Source organism: Physcomitrium patens, chromosome 23 (genome assembly GCF_059467195.1).
Source record: "Physcomitrium patens ecotype Gransden chromosome 23, ASM5946719v1, whole genome shotgun sequence".
Classification (NCBI taxonomy): domain Eukaryota; kingdom Viridiplantae; phylum Streptophyta; class Bryopsida; order Funariales; family Funariaceae; genus Physcomitrium; species Physcomitrium patens.
In genome coordinates, this window is record NC_143432.1 from 10,515,523 (window position 1) to 10,536,581 (window position 21,059).

The 21,059-nt window shown below is 38.6% G+C and overlaps 1 protein-coding gene and 1 pseudogene across 3 annotated transcripts; both read right to left on the bottom strand.

Moving 5' to 3' along the window:
* Positions 1 to 2,043: 2,043 nt before the first annotated feature.
* Positions 2,044 to 8,429, bottom strand: LOC112275585 (uncharacterized). Of its 2 annotated transcripts, none has more exons than XM_024506066.3 (18): positions 7,953 to 8,429; positions 7,322 to 7,430; positions 6,841 to 6,921; positions 6,539 to 6,630; positions 6,253 to 6,336; positions 5,957 to 5,995; positions 5,594 to 5,710; positions 5,397 to 5,447; positions 5,141 to 5,228; positions 4,725 to 4,789; positions 4,430 to 4,504; positions 4,169 to 4,241; positions 3,862 to 3,953; positions 3,597 to 3,725; positions 3,351 to 3,399; positions 3,128 to 3,194; positions 2,786 to 3,006; positions 2,044 to 2,425 (listed from the first exon to the last, which is right to left on the bottom strand). In XM_024506066.3, the coding sequence occupies exons 1-17, from the start codon at positions 8,034 to 8,036 to the stop codon at positions 2,913 to 2,915; spliced, it is 1,389 nt and encodes a 462-aa protein (XP_024361834.1). In that variant the 5' UTR covers positions 8,037 to 8,429; the 3' UTR covers positions 2,044 to 2,425; positions 2,786 to 2,912. The 2 variants fall into 2 exon arrangements, with proteins under 2 accessions (XP_024361834.1, XP_024361835.1); XM_024506067.2 differs by having other exon boundaries at positions 7,343 to 7,430; positions 7,953 to 8,344.
* A 5,916-nt stretch (positions 8,430 to 14,345) lies between these two features.
* LOC112276238 (glutamate--tRNA ligase, cytoplasmic-like) lies at positions 14,346 to 17,889 on the bottom strand (annotated as a pseudogene). The gene is made up of 3 exons (XR_016500291.1): positions 17,249 to 17,889; positions 15,668 to 16,893; positions 14,346 to 15,549 (listed from the first exon to the last, which is right to left on the bottom strand). The product of XR_016500291.1 is annotated as a glutamate--tRNA ligase, cytoplasmic-like (transcript).
* Positions 17,890 to 21,059: the final 3,170 nt, after the last annotated feature.

The window sequence follows — 21,059 nt, forward strand, 5'->3', positions numbered from 1 at the left end:
GCTCCCCCGGAATAAGCCCGCTGAAATTGCAAGCTCTCCAGATTGACCAATTTGCCGATTTCGGACAAAGATGGTGCTTTTGAATCCGATTTCACACAGGGAAACATTCGTGACTTGACCGAGACTGTTCCAAGTGATTCCTACCCACGAGCATGGAGAGGACGCCGAGGGGTTCTAGTCGGGGAACATCTCTGGGGAGAAGTTGGTGATGCTTGCTTTAAAATTAAGCAGCGCTTTCAAGTCTGTCTTGCTTGACTGGGCGGAGGCATGGGGACACAATGATGCAAGGGCAATGACAAGTAGAATGACAAGTATCGGAATGAGGATGGGAACAAGGCGACTGGGGCCGGTGGCAAGGAGAAGCTGGAGAAGAAAAAGAGCGCCGCAAGTGCAGGCGTGGATGAGACGAAGTAGGCGGTTTCCTCGCGCGCCAACAATGTCAAGGCCGGTACCGCAAGTGGGATCAACTGGATCAAGCAGAAGGTCCAGAAAAAACCCCAGCAGCTCGAGCCCTGGACTCCTCCTCGTGTTATCCACCACGGAGATTCCAAATTGAAGTATGACATTCTCGGCCAGGATCACGTGAAGCTCGAGTATTAATTCAGTTGATTTGGAGCGTTTCTGAGGGCAAACGTGTCTGTGGATGATGGAGATGACGGATTTCCGACTGCCGAAGGTGTATCGAACCGATCCATCTACCGCACTTGAACATTGAAATAGTTAATTGTTTCAATGTTTGTAGTTCAAAATCAACATGAAGATTGTTACTTAAGACTTTTAATTTTAAAAAAATAGATGGTAAGAGACAATAAATATAGTATTAGAACCATTAAATAGAATCTTTGTGGTTGGTAATATAATTAGAAGTGGAAGTTGTACTTAATGGTATTTCAAATGTATCATTTGTGGTTATGAATGCACCAATGAAGATAAAACAATATAGTAATCTTCTTGTCTAAGTATAAGAATTTATAATTGGCTTAAAAGACAAATTATCTAATGTAGTGCAAAGCAAAGATTACAGTTTGTAACAAAGATTATTTTTGAATCTTGATCTATATCAACTTATATAACAACTTAATCTCTCTCTGTAAAACTTGTCTTTAAGATTAGAAGTAATATTATAAATATATTTGTTATCTAAGTAAATAGATGTAAATAACATGAAATAGAAATAGGTTCAAATTTCTTACATATTATCTTAGAAACAGCTTCTTTAAATATATATATATATATATATATATATTCTTTTAAATATGTTACATAGCTACAAAAACTTTTTGAAGAAGTTTCCTATCTTTAAAAAATTAACATAAAAGCATCTCACAATTAGGATGTTTAATATATAATCTTTGTTGTTCTTAAGAACCTTTCACATTACTTTATTGTTAGCTAGTATATATGAAAGTAAGATTAGAATCATCTTCAATCTTATTAAGATTTTTCTCATATTCATATTTCAATTCAAGTTTCTCAAGTTTCTTTGAATTTAGTCATAGTCACTCAAGTTAACTTCTTCCCCACATCTACACATCTTCTTCACTTACTTCTTTTTTTTAGTGGTGTATACAATTTAGATTTATAAATGCCAAGTGGAAAAAAGTAATACACTTAAACTTTGAGTCTTAAAATTTCAACCACAATATTAATTTATGCCATGTGCATTATGTCATGTCATCATTTCATAGAATAGACCACCTTGTTAAAACACCTTTAAAAGAACCTTGACCTTTGCTTCTGGTGATGACATGGTACTGAATTCCCTGGCAGAGTAAGTGGCATGCTATTGCACATGCTGCTGCAACTGCTACTTTGACGAGGAACGAAGAATGACTCGAGATTTAAGATCAGATTGTGCAAGAGCGTAACAGAGCGGAGAGATCGTCATCACAGGTATCTGTACATTGCGACAGGCCTGGAGATCGATACAAAACCACTATCCAAGCAATGGCTCAATGAAACATGAACGAGTATTCGTCTGCTCAACTATCAGACACTTTCGTAATAACCAGTTCGCAGAACAGCTCTAGGACCCGTGAAGAATGTTAGCAAAAGCAATCAAATATGCTGGTATTCAAAGTCAAACCATATTGAGCAGACATCGAACTTCATTGTAATTTGGAACTTTCCCACCTATAATCACTGCACCTAATTCTCCAGTAGGCTGTTCTAGTTTTCAACCTCATGCTTAGCACCCCAAGAATTGAAGAGGTGACTAAACATCCACTTAAAGTTGCCGCCTTTGCTACAATATCCCTATCTTGAATAATGTGAATAATGTCCACTATTTACCTGCATAGAGATCAAAAATAGATGTGATCTATGTCTCCTCAAACTTTCAAAAACTCTCCGATAAGAGCCAGAGTTGCTGAGTGCTTGTAGAAATGCAACAAGCATCAGCTCCAAAAGAAAACTGCTTCAAACACTGGCAACACAGAACACAACCCAGACGATTACTTGATAGACACTACGACAGAAACGTTAAATCCTCAGGGCACTTCGGCCCACAACTAGAAAACAGTTTCGTAAAATTTCAGCAACTCCTTATGACCTCGTTCAGCTTTCTACTGTAGCGTTGGTTCAAAATTAAAAAATTATTAGAAACTCAACTACTAAAACTTGATGCACACATCAAAACCAACTAACACACACACACACACACCCCTCCCCCCCCCCAAAAAATATATATATATATATAATAATAATAATAATAATAATAATAAAAAAGAGGAGAAAAAGGAAGGATAGAGAAAGAGAAATATTATTTCCTCGGAGTAGCACTCACCACGACAACTTCACGGAGAAGCAACGGTCCGCGAAGAGCTTCTCTCGGCTTCGAAACCATACAAAGCATTTTTACCCAACATCTAATCTGGTTTAAACCACCAGAAAAGTCTTGAAAAGACCTGGCGTCATCCACTGCCTTCAGCAACAGCTGGCTCAGGCTCTGCATATTCTTCCCCAGAAAACTCTTCAATAAGTTGTCGTTGCCTCTGTGTGATATTTCTGTTTTAGATTCAGCCAACCCTCAAAATCAGTTTTCGCCACAAATAATTAGTAGAAAGGAAACCGAACAATAATTAAGAGCATGCGATCAGCAATTGAAACTGAGGGTTGAATTACATACGTAGGTATAGTCACGTTAATTAGCACGTATTGGTCACCATAGTGTCTCGAATTCAAAACTTTTACACCTGCCCAAAATATGCAGAGGTCAGTCTAACAGGAAACTGCCAAGAAAATCTATCACATCCCCAAATAGCAGTAGATAACAGAAACAGACAAAACTTTTACCAGTAAATTACACCAATATTAATCAGAATTCATCATCCAGCACTAGCACAGGATACCTTTGCCCCTCATAACTTGCTTGTGTCCTGGCTGTGTACCTGGCCGAATCTGCAAAACGAGAACCACAACTAGCATGAATGAGATGCTGAAGAAATTTACCAAACTGCAGACTCAAACTTCGTTCAATCTTTTGCACATCAGCCTATGTACAATACGACAGGAACATGATGAAAATAAAGAAATGAAAATGAAAATTCCCAGTACCAATAAAAATTAGGAAAAAACAGAGGGTAAAGACAGCTAACCTTAAGTAACACATCGCCAGTCAACGTAGGGACTTGAACTGAACCACCCAAGATAGCATGAGTGAAAGAAATTGGAACATCCACATAAAGGTTTGCTCCTTCTCTTCTGAACACCTTGTCAGGTTGTACCTTCGCAAGATCAAAGTGATTTATTAACTGTCTTTAGAGACGACGCTTCAGGGGCTATATTTAAACTCTTCATTCTGTCAAACTCGTTTCACATAGAAGATAAAAAAAAGTAAAAGAAAAAGTACTCGATGCTTACTCTAATTTGCAACATAAGATTCCCAGGTCGGCCACCTTTGGGTCCCTCTCCACCCTCCCCATGCACTTTCAAAGTTGTGCCACTTTCCACTCCTGATACCCAAGACAATTACCGTACCAAAGTTACGCCAAATTTTCATCGTATCACTGAATAGGATAGAGATGAAAACGAAAGCAACCTACGACGTAGACTACTAAATCACTTTGCCATACTCAAATAACTACATAGGTTAGTCTTTGAAAGATCCAGATTATTCTCTATAATAAATAAAATCAGGCTAAACTAAGAGTGTTTATAATGAGCTTACCCGCAGGAATATCTACTCTGACTTCTCTGTGTCCCTTGACAACTCCGGCCCCATCGCAGTTACGACAATGATCCTACACAAGGTACCCAATTCAACAAGATACGACCAATACATATACAGTAACAAGAAATACCACCTGGCTCAAAATGAACGTTAGTTCTGTACACCTAATTCATCCGAAAAGATAGTAAAGATGACCTGTAAAAACCTCATTAGAATTATTTTTAACAAGCAATATATTAACTGTTATACAGTTAGTACCTTGACCATCTGACCAGAACCACCACATTTTGAGCAAGTTGATTCAAAGGCGAAGAAGGCTTGCTGCATCACAACCTGCACATGTAAGGTAAGGACAATGATCCCTCTGTAAAAGCAGCGTCCGAAACAACACGTCTGATCAGAGGAACTTCCAACACTCTTTGGTAATGATAACCTACTCCTCAGTTCATTCAAAACAACGTTACAATTATAGCATGGCGTAGATTTCGTAAAAGCTTTCTAACAAGAGTACATGCGACACAGATACTTGAATATGCATTTCACAGGAACTCACTCTGCCACGCCCTCTGCAAGTTTTACATGTCTGGGGTTTCACTCCTGGGGGCAAACCACTTCCACCTGCAGAAACCGTGACCCAATCAAAGAATAAAACCAGAGGTTATGTTATATACAAGATCGTCAGAACTCTCGAGAAAGACACAACCATGTACATTCAGGGCTGACGTAGTGTTAAATGAAGTACCAATACATCAACTAACAGCAAGTATCTTAATCCGGCAAGGAGGTAACATTTAGTCATTGGCAGAAAGTAAGCAGTCCATGTTGAGTCATGTGTAAACAGAATTATTACACTTTTCATAACAAAGGTAACGACTAAATTGGGACTTCAGATGTGGAAGCAGCAACAACAAGGACAGGAAAACGACAGAACAACTTAGAGTTCAAGTAAGAAAAATCACAGTGACTTACTGCATGGTTGACATCGCACAGTTGTCTGAAAATTCACCGCTTTCGAACAACCTTGGACAGCCTCTCGGAAAGTCAGATCCAACTGAACCTGACAGGACCAAGAAAAAACCACTGTCAGCGATGTCAAATTTCGTTTTCGAAAATGAACAACACTAACGTATCACGAACAAAGAAGATCATGTTAGTAATAGCACATAGCGGGAATGGTGCTTCAAGTCACTTTTGTCTCAACTATATAGAAAAGCAGAACGCTAACCTGTACATGAGGTCGACTCTCCCTGCCTCCTCCAAATATTCCATTAAACATCTGTCCACGGGCAACATCCAATGATCACATTATATGAATCAGTAAGAAAATGGAACACTGAGCTTGCATACAACAAAACACGCTGTACTTCCGGGTAAAGGCATCGCTTACTACTAGGTAAATACACGAATCAGCTGCAACATTACCTCGTCCATGCCTCCGCCAAAAGCATCACCAAAGATGGTTTCATCGAACCCTCCAAATCCGGCACCCCCACCGGGAGCACCCCCCGCAGCTGCTTGCTCAAATGCATCGTGCCCAACCTGAGGTAGCAGAGGGCGAGACTCAAAAGATACTCAAGAGCAGAGAGTGAGTACCAAACTAGTATGGATGAGATTCGAGTCAATGGCCAGAACATGAAATGTGGAAACAACAATACCGAAGAACAAATATTTGAAAGTAAGTATTTGAGTTAACTATATGAACAATCCCAGCAAGACTGAATCCAACAAAATTATAATGTACAGATTCCCAGTTATGAAAAGATGAAAATGAAAAAGAAAACTCACTTGATCATACATGGCTCGTTTCTCATCATCCTTCAAAACCTACAAAGTTGCAAGAAATACTGCATCAGTTAAATGAGATTTTTCAAGGAGAGTACGCACAGAAGTCTAAACGAATGTAAAATCAATCTTACCTAGAATGTGACTGAAACAAATTGCAAGTCTAGATCAGGATCTTTTTTCCCACTAAAATTTTATTTCATCACGTACTGCGTCAACTAAGAAGTCCCTGTATCCACGATGTCATACACGTTTCATGTCAAATCTGCTCACTAAATACATGACAACAAAGTTGAAACCTCGTATGCTTGTTGTATTTCTTGAAATTTCCTCTCCGCTTCAGCATTTCCTTTGTTCACATCTGGATGCCACCGTTTTGCCAACTGCAGCAAAGAAAATTCAAATACAACAAACATTTAAATACTTGCAAATTATAGTCAAGAAAGGAGATCTTCCTTTCAAAAAGAATACGAGTATATGGAAAGGTCCTGGTTTATCTACTTCAAATTAAAAAGATATCACCCATTCCGCACCAGGAAGGATTATGGCAGTAACTATTACTAGCGTCCTGTTAAGGATAGGTACCTCATAATACGCAGATTTGATCTCCTTCGGATTTGCACCTCTTTGCAACCCTAATGTTTCATAAAAGTTCTGCCGAGCCATATGTTGAACACCTGCAGCCCTCAAACACGTATATTTGCATAAATAGTAAACTATGCATTACTACAGTTAGATTCTGATGTCGTAAAATAATAGTTGTTGAAGTGCACTTTTTGACCCAAAACACAGTGAACGAAAAGAAGTCAATAGATCCTACGGAGGGGATAAATCCATGAGAGAATCTGAAGAGGACACCTTACTGTAATTTAATTCCAGTGTTATACCTGTTGCATGAAAGCCTCGCCTGCCAGTCGTCTGAAGCCATTCGTCACCGATCCGGACACCATAGGAATGATTGCAACCACCTGAGAAATCAATATAGCAATGACTTAATTCTAAGATCCACTTCCAGCTCCAAACCCTGGAATTTTGATTGCACGTAACGCTATTTCTTATTACAAAAAAATATTTAAAAATTAAAATCAGAATAATGGTTTGTATTGTACGAAGATACTGACGCGACATATTTTCACAGGATTGATTATGATAACATTTCTATGAAACGTTACACGAAAATACTGAACTCCACGAGCTCGAGAGCATCAATAATATTCAGCTGGTAAAACAATGGCCACTACCAGTCAAAAATTTTAAGATCCTCTGTCATGTTGAAGTCCTATCAACTACTGCGATAAACTCAAGCGAGAAGTGCCAGCTACACACGCACTCATGAACACGCAATAATAATCTTAAAAAAATCTGCACCTGAATGTCCATGCAGCGCACCTGCTCCGGCACGAAAAAATTGATCTCGAGAGAGAAAATGAGCTTCCCTCGTCAAAAAATTAAATGACGATTCATTGCGCAACTCTTCCTGCACAGACCAGGTATTAGATTAAAGGCCTCACCCAAAAAATACCGCGAATGGATCAAAAGCACAACCACTCTGCAGTGCAACTCGTACCTTGTGCACAAATCCTACTGCAAACAGAATAACGCGCAAATACCTCGAAAACTACTTCAATTATGCACAATCGCCAAAATTCCAGATGAAAACTCAACGAATTTGAAGCCTTCTGGCCAAATCGTTCAGAAAAATGAACCAGCAGCACACCAAAACCAGCACCCTACAATCGGGAATGATAATGTAATGATGTAGTTTCAAGCTTTTGAACAAAATTGCCACACCTTAAATTTCCTAAACGACACGAATCACACGAACACAACCATCAAAAAATCCATGGAACTCAAACCGTGCCCTCTCTTCCTCTCAGCGACAACACTCTTGCCCAGGTCCAAAACACACCATCCCTGCAGCGCGACCCAAAAACCCTAATTCCAAATGCCCTGCACGGAAAAACCCAGTTCCACTTGCAACCCACGAATTCGCACGTACAGGGAAGGCAGCAGCGGGGCGAGCAGGCGCAAGCAATGAGCGGCGGAGCAACTTCAGCGTGAGGTGGCGAGGTATACGCGCCATGCTAATGACCCACCACAGCTCTCACTCAAAACTCACAATGCTGGCGGCTGCTTGACTCCAAGAATGTCCTGGTAGTTCGCCCTTCTGCCCTTCCACCCCCTCGCCGGGTAATCTCCTGCGCAGTAGATTCTCACTGCAGGAAAAAAAAATTGCCGATTCATGCGCTTCCCAGCGCAAGATATGACCGAAGCACTGGGGTGGGAGACGAAAACTGAAGGAGGGTACCGTTGAATGGAGTGAGTAGTCCAGGAGATTGGTGGAGAAGAGCTTGCAATGCAATGGCTGAGTGAGTAAGTGGCTGCGAAGCTGATCGATTCTTCGCGGCGTGCCTTTCCCAGTTTCGTTGCATTCCATTTCCTTACTTCCTTCGCTGCGTGTTGTCGGAGGCGCCTCCTCTCGCGCGCCGCGCTTCCCTCTGCCCTCCCTTCCGAAACTGCGATCCTTTCTTCTACTTTTACTTTTACTTTCTGTTTTGTGTTCTCATTTACTTTTCTCTTTTTCTTTTTCTTTTTTCCCTTACGGCTTTGTTTGAATTGGATTCCTTTCTCCGGACCTTTGCCTGCAATGTTGAGAAGCAATATTTAAGAATGTTGAGACTACTTAAGATGCTCGGATGGTTCACAAGAAGACAAAAGAAGGATCATGAATCAAAACATTAACGTGATTAATCATCACTAAAAGATAGAATGGGTTTAATTTCTTTTAAATGCAAATCCTTTTGCAAATCTAAAAGTTTGTCATCCAAAAATCATAGAGTTTTTCTTTTCTTTTCTTTTCTTTTTATTATTTTTAATCTTTAAATATCTTAAGAATATTTTAAAATAAACCTGTAGAAGCTTTTAAAGAAGCTTTTAAGAAGATGTGAAATATTCTAAGATAAACCAAAATTTTAAAGTTTAAACATTTAATGTCACCTAATTTAATAGAATACTTACTAACTTTTTTAGATATGGTACTTTTGGTTAATTCTTATAATATATGTATATATATATATATATATATATATATATGAATATTATAGCATTAGAATCTCTTGATTTATTTTGAAAGTAATATATTCAAGCAATAAAATCTCAAAGAGATTAATTGTTGAATAAATTTGTTTTTAAAAATAACATCACAACAAAATAAGAATAAGAACTTACTAAGAGTAATAATTGTGAGTAGATAAGACTATATAAAATAATATAATATATTAAATAAATAATCTTTTAAAATAAAAACATTAACTTCTTATTATTTATTGGAAGTTTTTAATTGGTCTTCTTATTCTAATTAATTATTATTAGATATTTATAAATAAAATATATATATATATATATATATATATATAATTTATCAAAAATTTTAGAATACCAAAGATAATGCATTAAATTTGTATGAAATATTCATGATTAATTTAATAGAATTATAAATATTATTCTAACATGTTTAAAAAAGAGGCTTAAAATTATTTAAATTAGTTTATAACATTGGCAATTATATCTTGATTTTACCAAAGATCCTTGTAAATATATTTCTTTATTTACTATTATTCTTACTATATAAAAAATATGCAATCTATTCCTATTAGGAGCTTTCAATAGTATATAACTAAAAACAATGCCATCAAAGAAGATCATACTGCTTGGCAATAATAGAAGTACATGATATATAAGGAATAATTTAAAATTATGTAATATAAAGAATTTAATATTTTTTTAATATGTATTATATTTGAGCTATTTTTGTCCATTGATAGTTCTAGTCTAAAGTAGGTTTGAAAGAATATTAGACTTTTTTGAAGGAGTTATATAGTTTTCAATATTATATTATATTTCTATCTTCTTTTTTCAACCATTTATTCTAATTAATTATGAAAATAGACAATCAAGTCAAAAAATAATTAAATAATAATATACTTTAATTTTTTTAATATATATTCAATAATTTTAATTTTGTTTATCTTGGTAATTTTGAAATAATAATAAAATCTATACTACATGTCTTTTTAGAATATACTACAATTACAATAAGTATGTTGATGTACTAAATTACAAGCCTTAAAAATTAAGACCCAATTGAGACCTTTGTCTACAACTTCAATAATATCTGCAAAGTTCTAATTTTAAGAAAAATTTAAAATTATTGCAATTATTAATAAAATGAAAACCATATACATTGGTATCTGCTTAGAAGAAAAATACTTAGGAGAAAAAAATGGATAAGAGCATTGTCTCATTTTTTTTTGTGCTTATCCATGTTTTTCATGAATTAGTAAGAGAAAAGTCTAGTTAGGGTCAATACTCCATTATGAATAAGTACTACTTCAATCAATACAATGCATAACACATCTCATTAATAACAACTTTTTGCTCCTCTATGCAAATGCCATTGTTCTCAATCACTAGTGGGCCAAGCTTGTACTTAGAAGCCCATACTAATATTTGAAAAGATTGCAAGATGATGCTTGAGCAAAAGTTAGGAGTTGTATTGGAGTAAATATTGCCATTGTACAAAATAAAAATAAAATTGCAACTTTGAGCTTAAAATAGGCAATGCCACTATCAACAATAACACACTATAGCTTCTTGAGCTTTATTGATAATAAACTTCCAAAGACGTGGAGAATGGTGTAGTGTTTGGTTATGAGAAATGTCTATGTGAGAAAAAAGCTTTTCCTTGTCCCAAAGAATTTCTCTTAACCAAATACCACTTTATGTAAAACCAATAATCATACTTGTTATATATTATTCTAAGTTCACATTAAATATAATACATTAAAAAATACACTTAATTTAATTTAATCTAAAGAAATTTTCTAAACATAAATTAGAGTTTTAGATTCTTACAGACATGTCACATAGTTATTGAATCTTGTCCTATAAGTTTCTTACTTTTACAAAGCCAAACTTGACACTCATACTTCAAGTTTTATAATATTTGACAAGCTTCTATAAGGCCTTTTTGGTAGCTAATATATCTGTAGATAAGAATCATGCTATCTTCAATCTTATTAATGCATTTCTTATATTCATGTTTTAATTTAAGATTTGATAATTTCTTTATATATAGCAATAGCCATTCTAAGTCTTTTTCTATTTTGAACTTTTTATTTTTAATTTTTTTTTCTTGATGTTTAATATAAGTATTATACCTTACATAAAATATAACAAAGGTATCTTAACCTAATAAATTCTAATGTGCATATTGATGCAGTTGGAGTTGTTAATAATACAAATAGCTTGATGGTGTTGGTGATGAGGCACCTTAATGCTTGTACAACTTCCAATTTTTTTTTTAGCAACATAGAGCATCCTTTTCTATTTTTTTTTTTATTTTTATTCATGTCTTATTAGTTTGTTGATTGTATCAAAAGTTTGTGCACAAATGCATGATATCAAGAAATATAAATTGAAGTGGATTACTAACAAGCAGTCCATGTATATTATCACATTTTTACCCAATTATTTTTATGTTGTCAAAATCACTATGAGAGTGCATTAGCAATATTTATTATATATATCTAATTTTTCTATAGGTTGTTGTAGTGACTAGTTGATGCACATAAATTATTCTTAAAATATCTAGACATTTCTTACATGTAGAGGATTTTAAGATTTATATGTTTGTATCATCCATGGAGGAGCAAATATATTTTAGATAATGCTCAACGTAAGACTTCAAACCATTTGATGTTTTTGTCGAATTATTGATGGTGTAGACTTGCCTTTCAAATGAAATTTAAATTATGTTGTCTATACTTTTTGTGTGTATATGAACTAATTTTATTATTTTTTTGCAACATCAAAGATGAGAGTTGGAAATTGTATTACCTCAACATTGTTTATTTTTGTTTTGTTTTGTTTTGTTTTTTTTTTTTTTTGTAAATGGAGATGGTTGTATTGAAGGTTGTTGATGGATATGATACTATGCTACACAAGTGAATATGATTGCATACAATACTATTGAATATGGTTCCAAAATTTGACTTTAGTACATCCTAGAATGACTTAGCTCAATTTTTGCTTTTTCATGGTTAAACTTTAGGAGTAATTCCTTGGACAAAATTAACTAATTTTTTGCATATTTTCAGTGACAACAACACATGATCAACTAGTTTAATATTATAAAATCTCCAGGCAAGCTTATTATGTTAAAATTAACACGATTCATAAAAAATAATCCTCAAATAGATTAGATAATTTAAGGTATTAATTTTTTTTCTTACCTTATTTAAAATAAAATAAAATAATTAATTTTATAACTAAAAACTTAAGCGTCTATTTGTAGAACCCAAGGCATTTGTGCAAGCCCCAACAGAAGGGGATCATCCACTCCTAACAAAACACCACAACTCAGAACAACTTTGGCCACCAGTCCACGTCGACGGTGCCGCAGCTCCAACAGTGAATACAAACAGCCGTCAACAACAGCTGCAATATTGCCAGAGAACAACACCAAGTTCACAAAGGACCGAGCAGCAACACGAATAGGAGCTCTAGCAGCGGAACTCGGCACTATGGAAGTTTCCTGCGAGAAGAAGAAGAAGAAAAAAAAAAACACTAGAACCAGTGTATTTCGTCGACACCACCACGACGCCACTGAATTCTCACGCAAACAAGACGACAAGTACACCGGAATGAAGACGATGGTGGACTTGCAGCGACGTCAAGCCGCACCGCCACGGAAACATCAACGAGAGGAAAAAATAGAAAGAAATTTTGTCGACCATTACCAGTGGTCGGCGGCGCAACAATAGAACAGTAGCAGCAAACAGAGGATTCGATGCTTCCACCGCGAAACCACTAGCGAAAGAGAAACACACGAAGCCGCCGCAACCCCCGCTCGGAGAAAGACTTCTTAGCGTGCACACTGCATCTAACCACCGAAAAGACCAACACCAGTGAACGGCATAGCGTCAACCACCACCGACGACGCGATTCAAAACAAAACAATAATGCGAGGAAGAAAAAACAAGGGACGGCGCAAAAACAATCCGCCTCACGCCACACGACAAGAATAACAGAGAGCGAGAGGGAGAAAATCCCAGAGCACACAAAAACTCAAACCACATTCCACGACTCCGAGGAATCTGAATCTTCTTAGCCGCAGCCGTCATCCTTGGAAGACAAAGACTTATTTACTCTGCAACCTCTTCCTCCTTTTGAATATCCTTCTCCATTGCCACGACATCCCCGTTTCACAAAACCTACCGCAGACCATCACAAGCGAGCAATTAAAAACGGACGATGGAGGAGGGTTGTCAAGGGCGAACAAAATCATGTCCACCAAGATAGCCTTGTCCGCAGCATCCTTCTCACTGTCCGGCGCGTCAATCAGATTCACGCCCGTTCTCTGGCATCATTCGCAAACCTTCTTGGGAAAGCGATTAATATCACCGTACACAGAGAACATAGTGACAACTCCAACATGAGGGTGCTCCCGCAAAGTAATCCTGATATTGCCAGCAACACAACATTCACTTCCCTTGACATAGGACAATTTTCAATATCCCACTGAATAACTACAGGACACGAATTGGGATTCACCGGAGCTGCAGCTCGAATCTGTTGCTGCATGATATTCGCTCGAGCAATTGCAGCACTGTCCGTCCCCGGTGTCTGTCTAGACGGCGTCAAAGATCGAGAATAAGTCGCCATTGTGTAATGCAGAAGCTCCGACAGAGTGATATGAAAGCCCCCTTGATATGATTCCAGCAAGAATTACCAGTTGGTTCAAAAGTTCGGGACATTTACTATGCACCGAACCCACCAAATAACCGACACACGGAGTGATCAATTAATCCCACTTTCACCTGTTATACATGTTGACGGGTATATTCAGAGCAAATCATCTCTGGTCTAAGAGACAGAAAGAGGAGCGAAATTCTCATTTTTCAGAGAAGCAGAACGAATGGCAGGTTGGGTTCAAATGAGCAACAAACACGAAAATAAGTTTCTCTTGGCACAAGATCAAACATCGGCGCATGATCTTAAGTAACGATGACTCGTACGAAGAGGGAATAGAGAAACCACAGTGACAACAGCGCAAAAATGTGTGAACAAGGAAACATCGACCCAACATGCAGAAGTTTTGCCCAGCAAAAGTACCATAACAACACATGATAGTAGTGAAACAGGTAACGCTAGCAAATATCGAAAAAGAGACGCCTGTCTAAAAAGAATGAGTTACATAGTTATTCACAATCAACTGAGAAATAATCACCAAAAGTTGGTAAAGATCGCACCCAAGCTTCTGGTTGGTTTCCTCTAGGGAGAATTCATAAAAAGCAAGCGTCTCCATATACCAGATCCCAACTACGCAAAATTGTACCAAAATCCAAAAATTGAAATTGAAAATAAAAAACAAACAAACAAACAGCTCGGAACTCTTTCCCCAACTCACCGATCGCACCAAGACTTCCAAACGCCCAACACAAACCATTCAAACCCATAACAAACCCACCAACTGCATTCACTAATTAATTCCCACTCAATCATCACTCTGATTCCATAGAATTCGACTCTAACATCCTCTTCGATACCCTTAATCGACCTACATCTCTGATCTCCGAGCATCATGGTTACCGTTGGACCCCCTGATGAAACGCTTCAAAAACTCATTAACCAACCTTATCTCACACACATTTTTCTGAAGAATCTTGCGGATTTTTTTGTTTCATCCTATTTGCTGATTCTCCCCTAGCGTACGATTGATTAAACAGTTGGAGTTGCAATGAAGATACTTATTTGATCAGCTTCGAGGATTATTGGTGGGGTCTATGCACCTTTAATACAGATGAGCCTAGATGTCATTGCACTCGAATCTTTTCACGTCATCGCTGCTGGCCTGGTGGTTTCTGTTGTCTGCCATCAGGAATAGAAATGAGCACAATTGGTTTCGATGACCGCAAAAACGGCACGTCACAGATATAGTATCCCTTCCTCTCCAGCTGAATGATTTCTCCACGCTGTAAGTTCCGCATGTTAGAGTCTCCAACTGCAGCAGATTCAATGCGGGTTACAGGATTGAGGACAGACACGAAGTCGTCATTCTCCTCTAGCTTTTTCTTGACGATGAGGTGGTCTAAGTCGACGAGAGTCAGGGGAACCAGCTCTGAAGTCTTAGGAAGCCACGTCAATTTTAGTTTCGTGGTCTTCACTGATCCCTCAACATGAAATTCTCCCTGAAGACGAGTAATAAGACCATATTGGTCGCGTTCAATTTTCCTGATGAAACAATTACCCCAGTCCATAAGAGTAACTTCCTCTCCCTCAGACACAGCAGTGGCATCTGCATGATCGAGCCATATTTTCTTTGTGAAAACGGTGGCCTTCTTTCCGGCAGGCACATACTTCTTGTGACGCAGGATTACCCGAGTGAAAGGAGTCTCCGGACCATTGCTTGGATCAAGCAGAACTTTACCCTCGGAAAGAACAGCTGTGTGCCTAGGACAAACAGGGTCGATAATCTTCTTGTTGATATTCCACAGCTTGTCCCACTCCATTAAGTTCAGATTCTTTGATGCACCCTGTAATGCACAAAGTGAACACACTTGCTTGAGAACCACTACTGTTAAAATCAAATTAGAGTATCAACGAAGGAGAGTTAATAACACGCGATGTAATAAGTTTTCGCAAATGCAGCACCTGAGATAAGATAAATTGCTTGAGAGCCTCGATTGTGAGTCCCCTACGGATAATGCCTTGAACAATCGGAAAACGAGGATCGTACCGACCTTCCACTCGCCCATTGTCCACGAACCACTGTAACTTGCGCTTGCTAAGAAGAGTATATACGAAAATAAGACGGCTGAAATCCCATACATGAACCTTCCTTAGTTGCATGTCTTCCAGGACTCTGGTCATTCCGATCATGGTACTCACTTGACCGAAGGGCATGAGTAACACCTTCAATGCTGTCCACGAAAGGGCATGCGAAGTCATATGTGGGGTAGACCTTGTACTTAGAACCCACACGGTGGTGAGGAGTCGGATTGCAGTGGTAGTAAACAGGGTCTCGCAGAGATGCATTAGGGTTACTCATGTCCATCTTAGCACGAACACAACACTGAACACCTCTTGTTGAGCCAGCAATCATTTCCTTCCAAAGCTTCAGGTTCTCCTCAACAGTTTGGTTTCGATACTTCGACTCAATCATAGCTTCCCTCTCTAGCTGCATTTGCTCCCGCTCTGTGTCACTCACATATGCTTTCCCCTCCTTGATCAACTTTTCACATCTCCATAAGCTGTGGAAAGTAATCAGAGGTGTACGTTATCACATCGCCCTTCACGCCTAACGTGTCCAGATCTTGCAAGATACTCTCTACAAACTCATCCTTCTCTTTCGCCGGATTTGTGTCATCGAACCGAATAATAAGCCGTCCTTTGTACTTTTGAGCGAAAAATTGGTTCAGAAGAACTGCCTCAGCATGCCCGATGTGAAGGTAACCACTTGGCTCGGGCGGAAACCGTGTGCATACTTTACCCATCTCTGCACCAGGCAAATCCACTTCAAATGAGCCATCCACCGTCTCCTTTGCCTCAGCAGAAACCGCTGTAGCAGAGCTGGACTTCGAAACCTCTGGAGCGGGCTTTCCCGCGCCACGCGAAGGCAGGACATTCGCAATCGCAGGATACTGCACAAGAATGCAATTGTACCATTGTACAAGATTCGGGAATTTGGCAGACTTTCTGAAACTTTCCCATCTCGGCCCTGCCTTTGCTAGGTAAGCAACAATGGTAATATCTGCTACAGTGAGATCATTGCCAACAAAGTAGGTGCGCAAGGAGAGGTAGTTGTTCGCATGCGCACAAGCCCCCTCGAACTCAGACCGCACACCAAAGCTAGATGCATAACTAAGCCACTCATCTACCTGCAAAACAACGAGGGTAAGGGTTTAGGGTTTGGTCCTTGACAAACTTCAGTGCAGCTCTAAACATAAACTTTCAACAATCCAACAAAAAATACATCGACAGGCGACCTTCAGCCCTTCAGATTTCCATGACCGACAATATGGTGCTCCAAGCAAGGCACTGCAGGATCTGTCATACCGAGCTTGAGTGGGACGGAGAACTGCGTCGGCTATGTGCAGTATACCCTCGTATCCGTGAAGACCCTTCGCCGCTCTCTAAACTGAACTGGGTGGGCCTTAAAATTGAACTGTAGCCAGAAACCTAACTCAACTACGGTACAATACACCACCACAATCAACAACCTTGCTTACTTACCTCAGAGGGGTTGCCAACAAGCGCATGACCTTCGCTACTCTTGAAAGTATCGATGATCAAACTCAGCAACTGCTTCACCTCAGCCATCGCTCCTATGTCTCGCTACACTCTCACGCCTTCAAAAAGTTCTGGAGCTTTAACTTACATGTAGCAGGTGATCTTGTGAATTCTAGGACTTGGGAAGCAAGGCAGAGGGAGAATCATCATCCATCCATCAGCATTCAATCTTTTATGTTTATATTCCCAATCAAGTTTGGGTGCAAATTTAAGCGTCAAAATATATGCTGCAAATCAAGTACAAGTTATTGGAAACACTCTAAACTCCGAATAAGCTTAACTACGCTCCGACAAGTTTAGTGGAATGTGATGTGGGTTCAAAACGAGCATATGTTCCATCACGTTCCAAAAAGTCTAGAACCTCCCCTCCTGACCCACAAATAACGGAGGAAGGTGAATCCAACACGGGGTGCCAACGACATCTCTTTGCTTTACATCAGACCATTTGTAACACTCCCAGGCCTCTTCATTCCTCTTGACCTTCATGTATCCAGCAAATACAATCGAAATTGCATCGGAATTTGTGAAATGGAGCGACTGCCGCGACTGAGCGGTTGTCGCAACACAAAGCTTAGATATGGGCGCCATACCTGCCATGGCCATGGGAAAGCTTCTTAATCCACGTCTCACTTCCTCCTTCCATTCCCCCTTCTATTTGTCTCCCTCAAGTTATTTTCCACAATGCTTCACAATCAGCTCTTCTTTCTGCACTTTTCAATTGAAAGGTGGCGCCCGGCTGATGCGCTTTGCTTCCAATGTGGTGACCGTAATGGGTGGATCTGTCGTGGAGAATCCTCGCAAGTTGTGTGGGCTGTTGGAATATAGGAAGGCAACCACAAAGCATCGTTAGTTTACGTAGGATAGATGACGTCAAGCAACCGCATCTATCTGGCCCCTGTAGTGAATCAATTCAGTTAATTGGAGTTAAAATTGTAAACTGACATTGTTCACAGAACTAATCAAATCATTTTTATGAATGGACTCCACTGTTTGTTTCAAGTTGTGTTCACTTTCATGGTATCAGAGCAAGGTAGCAAGTCCATAGTTCTTCCCGATAGTACCATGGCTAGAGGAAAATTCCAGTTGAGTATAGGGGAAGCCAATAAGCTAGAAGGAGAGAGTAATTATTATGTTTGGAATCTGAAAATGAAAGCACTTCTGCTTTGAGAGGATACGTGGCACATCGTAGAATCCAAAGTCATACCTGATTCTTTTCCTACTACGGTTAATGGTCAAGTTCTGAGTGAAGTAGTATTCAGAAAAACACAAACATAAGGCTCACGCAGGAATCCTCATGTCCATCAAAGATGAGCTCATAGACAGCGTAGCAGAAAAAACAGATCCTGCCGATGCCTGGGCAATGCTACAGAGCATGATTCAGAGTGGTGACCAATCGCAAATCCTCTTGTTAACAAATAAGCTTCATTCTATGCAACTGAAGGAAGGCGGAGATGTAGAAACATATCTGCGAAATGCGGGAGAGTTGCGCAATAAATTAGCTACCATCGGAGAAAAGATACCCAAAACAATGAAGATTAATATTGTCATGAACGGATTTCCCCGCACATTTGAAGGTTTGATTATGACCATTAACACCTTGTCAACTCTTCCGTCTTTGATCAAGTAGTTGGAAAAATAATCAACGAACATCACCAACTTCAACTACGAGCGTTGCAACTAGGCGATATCGCCGAGGAAGCACTTGTTGTCACTCAGTGATATCAACCACCATATGGAGGAAGAGGAAGCTACTCAAATTGCGGCCGGCTAGGACGCAACAACTTTTGTAGCAATATAAGTTATAATTCCACTATTGACAAGAAATCCAAATCTACTCTTTTGTCTGCGGCAAATGAGGGCATGTGGCCCGAAACTGTTTCCATCGGAAGGGACCACCAACTTCTCAATCAGTTAATTTAATGACAAAAGATTCAGATATTGAGATTTCAATTGAAGCCAATAGTCTCGAAGTAGATTTAGCAGAATTTCAGAACTCTACAGAATGGTATATGGATTCAGGCTGCAGCATTCATGTTACAGGACAGAAACAACTCTTCGAGCATGTCAAGCCTGTCGAAGAGAAAACAGTGGCCACCGCTGGAGGTGAGACTCACACAATCCTTGGACAAGGCAACATTCTGTTTAAAACCGGTAATGATGAAATAAAAGTTACCAATGTTTTCTATTCACCGTCTATCAAACAAAATCTAATATCAGTAGGTTCTCTCATTGATACGGGAAAAGTTGTAATGTTCATTGCGAGTCACGTATACATACTGGATAATATGTTCAGGGGGGAAGTTATCGCACTCCGGGAACGAGTCAACGTAATGGATTGTATTCATTTGGTGACTGCGAGCTATCAAATCAACAAATAAATTACACGACCGTAACTGATTTGTTGGAAGTGTGGCTGCAAAGGTACGAACATCTGAACTATTCTGCCACGTACCACTTATCACGTCAAAACCTTGTGAAAAGTTTACCCGCTCTACCGCACAACAAGATAGTATGCCATGAATGCTTGGCAGGGGGACAGCATTGCAGAACCTTTCCCAAATTTTCTAAAAACAAAGCTACGGAGATCAACGAGATCATCCATGCCAACCAAGTAGGGCCAATATATGTTACGTCTTTGAATACATCACGTTATTTTGTTGTTTTTCCTGATGATAAAACACGAAAAAGTTAGGTATATTTCATGAGATCAAAATCAGAAACATTCCTAAAGTTTAAGGTTTTTAAAACAATGACAGATGCGGCGGTTGGAAAGAAAATTAGAATTCTGCGAACTGACAGAGGAGGGAAATTTTTTTCACAATCCTTTGCCGATTTCTTGGAATTATATGGCATTAGACGACACTTGACTCAAGCAAAAACACCCGCCTAGAACGGGGTTGCTGCACGTCAGAATCGTTCATTGATTGAAAAGGCACGAAGCTTATTACATAAAAGCAGATTACCTATATTCCTTTGGATTGAACTAGTCAATACGGCAAATTACTTGAACCAAAGTCCTACATAGCCAAACAATGGCCTCACCCCAGTATACAAATATACAAAATACAAACCGTATGTGAGTCATCTCAGCATTATAGGCAATTTTGTATTTGTTCATGTTTGGAAGGATGATCGAAGGACACTAGATTCGAAAATTATCAAGTGCATTCTAGTTGGGTACTATGAACAAAGGTCTATCGTTTATACAATCCAACCAATAAAAAAATTATTGTGAGTCTAGATGTTAAGTAGAGTTGGCTACAAAACAGGTCACACCCTCTAGCAAACAAGATCTTGATATTTTCTATCTTTTTTCTACATCAATCTGAAATTCAGAATTAAGAAGAGCAAAGTCAACAAGAAGCAGAAAGTCAAGCATGGTACATTAAGAATATCAAATCTATTCAACTAAGGACACAAGCTCAATATTATCTCTTGACACAATACCATGAGCAAACAACAAAAAAGTCAATAAACCAAGAGTACATGTCATGGACATATACATTTATTCTAATAGTTACTTATATGATTAGGTAGAAGTACGTAAATATAGATTAATTTCATAAAGTCTTTTAGAGTAACTTCTTAGAAGCTTCGTAGATGGGGTTTTGCTTTAGATGTGTTTATAGGTTAGAAACTTGGCCAACAAGTGAACCATGTATTGATAGCTTGTGGAACAAGTTAATTCTGTATAATAGCTTGTGGAACAAGCTTACTACATGGCGCATACATAGATAACTTATTTTGCAAGTTA